Source organism: Grammomys surdaster, unplaced genomic scaffold, assembly GCF_004785775.1.
Source record: "Grammomys surdaster isolate TR1022 unplaced genomic scaffold, NIH_TR_1.0 126163, whole genome shotgun sequence".
NCBI classification, from domain to species: Eukaryota; Metazoa; Chordata; class Mammalia; order Rodentia; family Muridae; genus Grammomys; species Grammomys surdaster.
Genome location: NW_021620970.1, coordinates 9,214,381 through 9,226,880, shown reverse-complemented (window position 1 = coordinate 9,226,880; position 12,500 = coordinate 9,214,381). Strand labels below are relative to the sequence as shown.

Below are 12,500 nucleotides of genomic sequence, written 5' to 3'. Positions count from 1 at the left end.
CTTAAACCACCAACCTCCCTGACAGTTTTCAGATAAGGATCCAAACACCGTTTCTAATACAAAGAGCTGATGCAATGCCATCTTTAAATGACGAGGGAAGATGGCTTGGTCTGCTTAGAGGGCATTTGCTGAGAAGATAAATACAAATTTATTAGGGTCTATGAATACATTAATTGACTCTTTCATTAAATCCAGGTTCAGGGATGCCTAGTCTAGAATACATCCCTGAATGACAAAGAGGCAGGCAGGTGAGTTCTGGTTGTGAAGAGGAGGCCAGGGAAGGACTGAACAGCAAGGATTTCTTCCTCTCGGAGCGGGAACACTGTGGCTGTTCTTCTGTCACTGGTGAATACCACAGGCTTCAGAGCTCATGGCGCACAGCTGAAGACAAGCAGTCTCTGGGTCATAATTGTTCCCTGAACTGGTCTTTAACAGAATTTGCCAGGGTCACCATCTTCACATGGTCTTTAGCAATGACTCGTGGGATGGTGTTTTCTGAATGAGACCTCCGTGTACTGTTGGAATCCACAGAGAAAATAAGATGGTAGTTCCAGGAGAGAATGAAATGTTGACCAAAATGTTACCCAAGCTTGCTTTTGTTTTCAAGTTCACATAAAAGAAGTTCCCAGGATGCCTTCTTTCATACTGAATCAGGAATACTTTTTGCTCATAACTTCTCACAGAATATAAATTTATAACTTTGGGATGAAGCTTATTTCTTGGAAAAAAAATCAGACTGGCAAATCATTTGGATCATTCCAGCTGTGCCAGAGGCAGGATCTGACAGCTTTTCCTGAGCTCATGTGGCCCTAATCAGCTCAAGAAGAAAAGCCATGTTGGTGCCAGTTTGAAAGAGATTTTTAGTGTGTAATAAATTAGAGAACTTGAAAAATACAAAAAGAAAAAAAAAACCCAACCCTCTTTGGATTCTTTGTTATCTAGTAGCTGCTGCTGTTGTTTTTGAGTTGTGGGTTTGAATATGAGGGAGAAATGAGAGAATATTTAGGTCAGCCTTCTTCATAAAGCCCCTTTCGTGGAGAAAATCAGAAATAAATACAATAAAAATTAGTTGATATGGCAGTCCTTAAAAATAGCTAACTGTCCCTTGAGAAGACTTTTCACTAAGCCAATGAGCCCCAGAGTGTATACACACACACACACACACACACACACACACACACCAACAAGAATAAGAAGGAGAGGAAATACACATGACAATTGGTTTTCCCTGTGGCACCCATGAGATATTGGTTGAGAACTGCTGACACATGGTCTGGCATCATCTATGTGGCTTGTTTTAATGTGTACATTTTACAGTCAAGATTCCTGGGCTGGTTGCCTTGTGTACCCTTCAATGGAACTGACGGATCACATCCAAACATCTTTAGAGTTGTGTCTTTTAAGGGTATGCAGTTGAGGTAATTAGGTTTTATTTAAAGATCTCAGAGAGTTTCAATGGCCTTTTCTTAGATTTTTACAAGGCATCCATGAAGACGCAGGGAGGAAAAGTAACCCAGGTTTACTTAGAATCTTGAACGATCTAGGCACTATTTTCTTCCTTTTTCCTCCTAGTCTAGGGGAGCATCAGTAGCCATTGGTGGGTGATTCTCAGAGGAACCCCCCTACTCCCACACTGAAGGCACCTGACACACTGTGGCCCTGGTGGGGCAGAGCTGACCTTACACTTGGGTGAAGAACACAGTTCTTGTGTTCTGGTTAAGACCTGCCCACCTAGCAAGTAAAGAACCACTTTTGAGTGTCTGTTTGGCTTTTAGTCAAAACACTACCCAATGCCCTATTGGGCAGGGAATGGCAACTAACGTACCCAGAAGCCGACTGTGAAGTGCTTACATTTTAAAATATGTGACCTGTGATATTCACCCCTTCTCTAATGAAAGATGGGATGTTAAGCTTTATTGGACATCCTTTTAAAATGCCACTTGATCTCTTGACTCAAGACCATAGGTAAGAATGTTCTGTTTGTAAATCATACTTATTTTTACCCCTAAACCCCACAAACTTTGTTGCCTCGGGGCATACTGTGTCCCTGCACATACATAGTTCCCAACAGAAGGATTTACATTTCCTTGGGAAAACTTTGTCCACAGACAGAGACAGTGACTGCAAGGATACAAAAGAAGCCAGTGTCTGCAGTGGGGGATATCATTCTGTTATCTAAACAATTCAGTACAAATTTGCCTTCAGAAATATGAAGAGAAAAAAAAAGAGGGAGAGAATGTGGTGTCTCTCTGTTGGGCTGTTTTACAAAACCCACATCGTCTAGATAGTGAGTGAGTTGTGTCTCATGGAGAAGGAAGCAGTGCAATGTAGTCTGAAGAGACGAACACATATCAAAGCAGTCATTTAGCACAGTGCCTCCCAGAAGGGTGTTTAGGGGTTTGCATATGCATTAAAAAGCTGCAATACTTGGTGTATTCAGGTAAGTAGAGAATAACTAGGAAATGGTGAGGTCATCGGACAGGCCACACTTCACATTCACGGGGCTGAACAAAGAGCCTCATTATTGGCGTGGCAATAGGAGGATACATCTGCAGAACTCTTACCCCCTCACTGCGCTACCTCCATCAATAGCTGTGGAGCAGAGAGACTGGTGCCTTTTGCTAGGGATTCAAAAATGATTTTTGAATGCATTAGAGAGAGATAGAGAGAGAGAGGGAGTGTGTGTGTGTGTGTGTTTAAGTAAGGATGTGTGTGCTAAGATCATGCTTTCTACTTAATACCACAGCTGGGTGCTTAGCTGTGGCCACTGGTTTTCTTTCTACATTCACAAAACTGGCAGATGAAACATGAAAAAGAATACTGACTCTTTAATCTCTGCTTCTTCACCTAAGGCCCAAGGCAGGCAGGCTGACAGGGAAACTTCATTCTGGAAACAGACTTTTTGAAAAAAAAAAAAAATTCTGGATTACTTTTTTCTCTGCTTTTGAAAACTGTAGGCTACTGGAGAAGGAACCTGACGCAAGCCTAAGACAAGAACAAATCTCTTTATCTAAAAAGTTATAGTCCTTGATGCTTACCGGAAGGTCATTGTTAAGATCCACAGGGGAGACAGCACTGGAGCCGGAGACTGTGTTAAGTGCTTTATTTACTTGTGATGAAGACAGTTTTTCATTTAGAACCACTCAGAGGATCAACTGACACTCTGATGCCAGGCACACTTTCCTATAGATTTTGTAATTAGTGAGCTAGATATGTCTTAGATGGCAAGCGTCCACAAATTAGTTTCCCCTCCCCACTTCTTTTTTAAAAAATCTATGTGCTGAGCAATATTTGGTTAAGTTGGATGAGATGAGATTTGATATTTAATGGGAGTTCCAAGCTTAAAGACAAAGGACCTGTAAATGTTCTGTGAATGACTGTGCACCAAATATGGATTCCATCTTGCACGCTAGTGACAGGCCCTGCTTGAGCCACTGTCTGTGGTTTACAACCTCAGAAGAGGTTTTGTCCTCTCGCCCTGCCAATTGATAGATCTTTATTAACTGCTAATATTGAATCATGCAGAAAACTTTTCATTGATTTGGGACATGTCAATTTGTTCAGCTTAAAAAATAAATTTCCCCCTCCTTCATGATTATATACTGAATTGGAATCCAAGCCTTTTAAAATCTGATGGCATCAGTATGGCGTTCTCAGACAGGATCAAAGGATGGTGGCACAAGTGACCCAGAGATCTTAGAGTTTATTTTTAAAAGTTTGCGTGTATGGGTGTTTTTCCTGCACATATGTATGTGTACCATATGTATGTCTGGTGTCTGTGGATCGCCTGGGTTTGGAGTTATAGACAGCTGTTGTGATCCATTAGGTGGGTGCTGGGAATCGAACCCTGGACCTCTGGAAGAGCAGGGTTACTAACCATAGCACCACTTCTACAGCCCTCAGAGTTATTTCAAGCTAGTTTTAGTCCAACCAGGGAGTTTTAGTACTACTCATTCCTGCCTCTTCCAACCTCAAATAGTGAGAGCTGGTGTTTTTCTGGTCTCTAACCTTTCTTTTTGAAAAAATTTGTTACATAAAGGGGAAGTAGTGAACTCTTCGGCATGGCACCAAGAAAGGACTCTGGCTCGGAATGAGGGTAGGTTTCTCCAATCACCTAGGAAGATTTCTTTTTCTTTCTTTCTTTCTTTCTTTCTTTCTTTCTTTCTTTCTTTCTTCCTTTCTTTCTTTCTTTCTTTCTTTCTGAGTGCTTACTTTGGTAAGAGATGATGGTAAACAAAGTCTGTCCATGGGGCTGCTCACTGGTGGACAGTGGTGTCAATTAGTGCTCAGTAATCCCCGCCCCTAACACTGGGCAGTTGAGCTCATGGAGGAGTCTTGAGTGTGGAAAGTGATTGAAATGTTTTCATTCTTCAGCTGGGATTTCTCTCCAGTTGCGTTTGAATGGAGGGCAGAGTCTCGCTTCCACTTATCAGTTTATAATGGTGACAAGTACATAGAAACTGGCATAGTACATCTACTAAGGGGTAAGGAGTCTGACATAGGCTGAGTGAAGTCCTTAAAAAGTCAGAATACAGGTTCAGAGACTAAAGGAGAGTAAAAAGAAGCAGAAGGGATGAAATGGACCTGTCTATCCTTAGTGGACCCATATGTAACAAGGTAGGTTTCAGTTGATATGCCCCTCCACAAAACTCCATGAAGCCGGACAGGATATTGGTATTGACTGGGAGGGGTTAGTCAACCTCACAGTTGCAGGTAAACTCTTGTATAGTAGCCACATACGTGAAGTAAATTCTATGCTGCTCAGCTGAACCTAAACACATCTTAAAAGACCTTCTCTAATATGCAGACTGGTTTTTAAAAAGAAAAATATAAAGATAACTCACAAAAGATCAAGAATAGATGGTAAAAATAAAAAGCGACGGGGTTGAGTCTATCTAGGCTAGTTGGCTTAGGTGAAATGGATGATTTAGGAGTATTGATTCTTTTCCGATCATGTTTTATAAGAGCTGTTTTTAAAAGGACTACTTTTGATGTTGTTGTATTAAAAACCACATAACAAAAGAAGCTACTACTTGAACCGGCAACCTGGGACAAAAGTCCACTGGAGAGTTGAATTTATCCGTCAAGTCAAAGTTGTAGCTCGCTCTCTGGGGAAAGCGATTTTGTATTCTATGCTTCCTACACTTCTCTGCTCCTGGAATGCCCTTGCTACTCCTCTGTATCTCCTGCCATCTTGGCTCCTTAGCATCCTCTTTCTAGAGCTGGGGAAGTGTGCCCTGTCTGTCCCCCTCTGGGGCTTCTTTTCCATCTTCCCTCTGGATGCCCCCACCTCTGGGATCTCTGTATTTCATTCATACATCTTAATAGTTTTCATTTTATGTTATATATTCAGAGTTGGTTGTCTCACGCTATCTTCTCCACCAGTATGTAAGCTCCCTGAATACCTTATTTTTAAACCTCCTAGTAATACCATGAGGTATCGTATATGGTAAATTAATCAGAAATGTTACATGAAGGTGAACAGGGAAAATATCACTCCTCTTACTCACATGTGTAATAAAGTATTCATAGGAAACTATTACCCTGGGGAGAAACATCAAAGATTTCCTTTTCCTCCCTAAGCTAGATATCGTAACTTTTAGCATAGTGTGTGTGCGTGTGAGTATACCATGAACATGAGATGCTGCACAGGTCCCTGAAATGAATGAAACTGGTGTTGTAGATGGGTTTTAACTACCCTGTGGGTGCTGGGAACTAATCCCAGGTCCTCTGCAGAAGTAGCAAGTGCTTTTTAATCACCGAGTCATCTCTCCAGTCCTCGTTTATATCATTTTTTAAAAAAGTCAAGTTTATCGGATAATTATACACTCATTTCATTTGAACATTGATTGAGATTGTCCTCAATCAATGTGCTTACATGCCACTATCGTCAACAAAATCACTCCAACACTAGACGAAAAGGGACTTGAGCTGATTAGTTGCTTTGTATTTACTCCTTATGAAATAGTTCTTCCCAGACGCCAGCGCGGTCAGCACTGCTCAGTCTTCACTGTGAAGAGAGTTGGCAAGCGAATGTGGACTTACAAACCCTGGACTCTGGTTCAGTATATTTGGCATAGGCCTGAAGTATTGCATGTACAAGCTCCTTGCACATGTCCACACTGCTCCCGAACAGGCTGACAAGCGGGACAAGCACTCAGCTGGTGAGCACAGGCCTGCTTTCTGGCTTTGCTCTCTGGACTTGACTGCCATGGACTTGAAAAGCCCAAATCAGCATTTGCCCCAAGAAGAAAGACACAAAATACTAACCCTAGTTCATTCCTGCCTAGAAACCTGGTGCTTTCTTGCTGGCCTGTGACAGTGTCTGTGGCTAAGGAACAGACAACAATGTAGACCGACTTGGCTTCTGGAAGAAAGGCAGCTGTGGTAGCTATTCAATGTATTTTCTTCCATGGGGATTTTCATATTCATAAGGGAGAAGAGAAAAAAAAATCACTTACTTTGGGAAAAAGTCCAGGCAACGGCCAGGTTGTAGCAAAATCCCCGAAGACCCAGCCCAGAGGAAGCACGGAGATCAGAAACCATCAGAGAGCCCCTGGTGCAATCTGTCTTTGGCCCACCCATCAAACTTTATTCTTTCCTGTCTTCCCTCACTTGCAGCTCCCTTTCCTGTGAGCTATGGCTGCATACCCAAATCAACAATTAAATTCCCCCTTTGTTTGTGTGGCAGATGACAAATGCATGGAGGACATCTTGTGTTGCCTAGGCAGGCAGGGCACTTACTTTGATTGATGTTCAGTTGTAGAAAAAAATGAGCTGGGAAGGAATTACAATGGAGGGCCTGCAGACTGGAAGGGGATATACTAATTAGTCCTGCATTAAGCAGTCTGCTTGCATTTGGCGATGAGACGCCTTCAGGAGGGAAGTGTAGGGGTTATTGATGCAAAACAGCATGGAATGCATTATGCCAGGTAGCTATATAGTCATGTTGCTAAAAATGTATTAAGAAGCAAGCACTATGGCTACCGTGTGTTGCTTGAACACACGCCCTAAAGTATAGCGGGTCGGCCGTGCTTTTCATTTCCACGTGGTCCTGTAGGCAACAGGGCAGGCCTTTTGTTTCTCTGGAAAGTCATTTGGAGTTTTTGTCATCCTGGGGTTGGGGGGGGGGAGCCACTGCCTGTAGCTCATGCTTCTTTTCTTACAATCCCATGGCAGAATCTTGAGTGTTGCTAGTGGGACACAAAGTCACATGGTGAAAGAAAGCTGAGTCTCTTTTTACGGTTTTAGAGAGTTGTTGATCTGACCTAGGAAGAACCCTAGGGGCTGGATCAAGAAAACAGCTCAGACTCTAGGCGAAGGCTTCATTAGTAGGAATAAAGACAAATGCAAAGCACATGCCTGCAGTTGGCTTAGCACTCCATGTCTTAGGTTATAGACAGACAGAGTGTTTTGTGCTGAAACAATCTTATAATTCAACAGTGACCCAGATGCTCTTAGGTAGCTGGAACATGTGATCTAGGGGACATGAATGGTCATCCTAGGTCACTGTCTCCTGAGCAATGGAAGACTAAAGGGCAGTGGAGAGAGAAAGGTCCCAAAATAATCACTACCATATGCAGTTTAAAATGGAAACCTTGAAATGGTGATTTAGCCAATTTGACCTGAAGAACCAATGAAACTGGGCTTAATGAAAAGAAATCACAAAGGTCTTTTGTCGCAGTGGGAAATAAACAGACTTGAAACTCCCTTGCCTTTAGAACCATGGTCACTAGGGAGACTAAATGTGAACTTCTGGTAATCCTCCTGCCTCAGCCTCTCCACAGGGATTACAGATGTGAGCCAGCAAGCCCTGCTAACAATGTGACATTGTAGGTGGAGATCTAGCTAGCTACTACCAGGCATCTTGAACTTGCTCAGTGGGAAGCATGTGGTCTCCGTATCTTTTCGGAGTCATCTGATCCTGGTGCAGCTGAGATTTCTCTTTACTTTTCTCATTCTACGGACAAGTTCATTTATGGATTTACAGACACCTATGCTGAGAAGAGATGCCAATGATAAAGGTAGGGTTTCTAGTTCTCAAAGACATCTGAGACCCCTTTTCTTTAAGTCTTATCTGTGACTCGGAGCACAAGACAGATATCAGAATATCTGAAGTATGATCAGATGTCTAAAAACCCACCTTTCACAGACAGATCCAGGAACTGTGCCAATAGCTCTAGGAAGAAAAGCTAAATAGTTAATGTGGTTTATTTTTTAACCACCCCTTTGTTTTAGAATTCTATCTTATTCTTGAACTGAATCTATGTCACTGTGACCTTCTCCTGCCAGGAAGGCACAGTTGAGACCTCCTTCAGTAATAGCCTAGGGCTTTGGACAAGCAAGATGCTGTGCTGGTTCCTTGCCTTTTCTTCCAGTGTTTACACAACCAAGACTTATTACATGCTCTGTCATTTTGTTACTGGGCTGGCTTTGGTCTGAGAATTAGGTAAACATCAGACATTCCATCACACAATTTCAAACTCAATCTTACTTTATAATGATGTTAATGTTTATTGTACCAAGTGGGATGCATTTGTATATTTCAGCATCTTATTTCAGTCACAGAATGCAAAACCTGACATTGGAATCAGCTTGGTGTGTGTGTGTGTGTGTGTGTGTGTGTGTGTGTGTGTGTGTGTGTGTGTGTATGTATGAGAGAGAGAGAGAGAGAGAGAGAGAGAGAGAGAGAGAGAGAGAGAGGAGATATTAAGCACTACAAGAACATTGGAATTTCAATCTGATTAGGATCAAAATTCTGCAGGATCAAAACAGTCCTTTTCCTCCCCCTACAGTTTGACTAATTGTGCGCTACTTGACATTGTGAGGTTACTCCACAGTATGGTAGCTAAACATGTGAAGTGTATTTTACTGTGCAGAATTATCAGCCCATTCTGTTTGCTTTTCATGTGCTTGAGGTTATTAAAAGAACTCAAAACAAGAAGGCATGTGTATGCGTTAAAAGTACTAACTCCATCATTGCTAGTAGGCTAACTCTTTAAGCAATAGCCACTATGTCAATATCAAGTCATGAAAAAAAAAATCACAGAATTGGAAAGCATACTGTCTCTGTTTATTGTCTGGCAAGGTAGCAGAGGAATCAGGAGAACCGTATAAGGGTAGATGGCAGTGTAGTTTATTTTCCAGTACTTTTAAATCATTCTGGATACTGAAAGTAAGACAAGAGTGGCTGGGAAAAAGATGGTACCAAGCACATTTACTGGGGACTGTTACCTCTTGGGAAGAAGTGAGCTGCATGGCCTTGAACTCCTCAGGAATTGTGTTTCTTCAAGTTGTTCATCAACATGGCGTTTTCCAAATAAGGCCCAAAGATGACAAAGTTTCTTTATAATCAGCACCAGGTTTCTGAATTTAGACCTTAATAAGGCTCCCAAATGAGAAATCACTCCCTGCTCCAGTCCCCTATCCCATCTCCTCACCCTGTCTCCCCTCTTCCCTGCCAACATGGGGTGGGGTAGTGTCTTGAAAACAGTATATTCATTTAAAAAGCCTATACCTCTGGCCTGTGGCATTCCAGAACTATATCCACTGGTCTCTTCAGAGATCTGTATTTTTTTTACATTTTTTCTCCTGAATTCCCAGCAACAAAGAACCTGATGTTTCTGTTCAGAAAACAACATCATTTTCCTCCCCAATTAATTGAAGAGCCATCTGCTTCTGTGATACATAACACCCATTCATTCTTAGCAACAAGTGTGTTTCCCGACTCCCTGGGGAGTGATATCATGGCACGTGCTCAGCGTTGGGAGTAGATTGTACTAGAGAGCATCCTGTATTAAGGCTGTGCCCAGAGACACAGATGTACAGAATCTGACATTGAATTTGATTCCATATCACCGTTGCTAATGTAGAGTTAAAAACACAGTAACACAGTGTTGACTGCAGAGACACTTGGGCTAGCTCAGTTACCATCAGACTTTGAAGAGCTGAGTTGAGACTGAAGAATTCATTGCAAAGTGCTAGATATCTGGGGCATAGTTCTTTTCAGCTGAAACAAGAAGGGGCAAAGACTACCACTCTAGTCTATGCGACATAAAGCCCTTACCTTGAGCTGGACTATTTCATTGGGAGCATCGTGCCTGCACTGAAAGTCGGACTTCTGAACTAATGTAGAACTTTCCGAGAACGTAGCTGGTAGATCTCCTTTTTCAGAAAGTCTGCAGGATGGTCATATGCTCGGAAGAGGGAACTTCCACCAGTCCACAGCTTCCTGGACCTTTTTTGTGCAGAAGCAGGCTGGTGGACTCTGAGAGAAATTTGCTTGCTGAGCCTGTATGTCAGTTGTTGCTTAAACTCAAGCAGCGTGTGTCTGCTCCTCCTGACTCTCATTCTACAGAAGATCTCGGTCCAGTCTGAGGCCAGGATCCCAGAGCAAGACTCATAGTGGAGACCAGCCTCTTATTTCCAGGGGTTGGAAGCTGGAGGCTCCTCTGTTGCAGCTTCTCTAGGAAGAGACTGCTATCAACAGGTGATGCTCATGTGATGTGTTCTGCACTTGCCTCCAAGGGCTTTGCCCTCACCTAGTTTTTGTGGCTAGGCAAGCAGGCATTTTTATGAGGCTCTGGACCATTTGAACTTGTCTTCTCCCATTTATAGTTTGGAACCGAAACCACAAATTTCAAAGTGGAAATTGTTGTCTAGGAAATGAAAGGGTCAAGGAGGAATTTAAGACAGATGATGTCTCTGTCTACCTGCTGTGAGAGAGAGCACAGGCGACCACACAATTCTAGAAGGGTGCCTGGAGATCCCACAATGCCTCTGGGCCCAATGTTCAGCTTTCAATATAATATCAAATGTCAGTTGAAATTATTCGATCTCTTACTGTGTGACAGTCATTCCAGATATAGACAAGAGACATGAAGGGGCAAGTCAACACCGAGTGCCATGAAGTCAGAGACAAACCAACCAACAATACTGCCCAGGCTACTTTGCTATAGGAGTACTTACAGTCCAGGTGACTGTGCCTGATGCCCTCCACATCTTCGGCATGGATGAAGTGGTAGCATCTTTTCCCTACGATGTCTACAGGGCTCAGATCCATGTAATCACTAATCCTACAAAGAGAACGACAGAGACTGGAACTCAGAGAGGAGGAGACTAGAGCGACCGTGAAATAATGCCTGAAGCCGATCTAGCCACATTCCCATCATGCCGAGTACCTGTGAGGATGAGGCACTTGGAGCGAATGCTGTCAGCGGACAAGATTACTTCTGTGGTGTATAACAACATTTTTATTAAATTTTGGATATGTTGCTAGATCAAGCAATTGTATTTAAGTAATTAGGTAGGTTTTTTTTCCTTGGCATCAGAATCACATTTGGACAACGTAATTCCATGAAATTATTGAGGAACTGTAACAAGGCAAGACGCTCATTACAGGACAAGATAATTCAAGGTTACATAATAAAATAAAAACATGTTACGTTTATACCAAGTGATTAGAGACACCTTTCATTTAAGCAGATTGGTCTTCTGTTGGGTATTTCCATGAAAAAAGGGATTCAGCTGCTTCTTGGCACAAAGTCCAAATTGGCATTTCAAGGGATATAATTTAAATGCTGAGACATACAGATGCCTAGGGGTATTATCTTTTTTAGTCTCAGTCATTTGGGAGCTCGGCTTTCACTCCTGGCTCTTTTAACTGGGACTTTGTGGTAGATTCTTCACAGAAAGTTTAAAACCATTTCAGCAAGTCTTGCAGGGCCCGCACTCAACAGTATGTGTGTACCAGTGTCCATAGCTGGTTGTCCAGCGTCCTCAAACAGGACACAGACATACAGAACCCAAACGATACAACACGTAGGGAGAGCTGCCTTGTTTATATAGACATGCATAAAACGTTTATTGTCTTCTATATCATTCATTTGGGTTGGTAAAAAAATAGATTTTGTTTCGCTTATTCTATTGTCCCTTTAGAAATTACTTATGACACAGGATCTAGTCAAATGTGAAACAAATATTTGGAAATGTTACCTTTAAAAGACATGGGATTAGTGTTGGAGAACTGTATCTGATTCACAAGGCAGGAATCTAATAAGGACTGCTAACCCAAAAATATCATGGAGTTAGCTGGGCGTGGTGGTACATGCTTGTCAACCCAGCACCTGGGAGAGAGGCAGGAGTTCCAGGACAGCTACAGCCACACAGTGAGACACTATCTCAAAAAACAAAACAAAAACAAAAAAAGAGCAATGGGGTATAATCAAAATATACTACTCAATGAGGTAAGTGGATTTCTCAATGTTTAGTAATTGAAATAATGATTTTGTCCAAACTAGAATCCTTAGTAAGAGAAGATTCCTTGGAGAAATGAAAAGGGGTTCTCAGAGCATTTGTGATACAAAACAGGCTTGTGGTTTTGTTTATTACCTTGTTTCCCAAGTATACTTAAACATCCACTTTCTTGAAGAAGAAGGAGGAGGAGGAGCAGGAGGAGGAGAGGGAGGAGAGGGAGGAGAGGGAGGAGAGGGAGGAGAGGG

At 42.3% G+C, this 12,500-nt stretch overlaps 1 protein-coding gene across 1 annotated transcript in view; it reads right to left on the bottom strand.

Annotated features, from left to right (window-relative positions):
* Npas3 (neuronal PAS domain protein 3) overlaps window positions 1-12,500 on the bottom strand; it is an 825,350-nt gene that overhangs the window by 12,214 nt on the left and 800,636 nt on the right. The window contains exon 9 of the mRNA XM_028757484.1: window positions 10,969-11,075. Within this exon, the coding sequence (XP_028613317.1) occupies window positions 10,969-11,075 (107 nt within the window). The remainder of the gene's footprint in view (window positions 1-10,968; window positions 11,076-12,500) is intronic.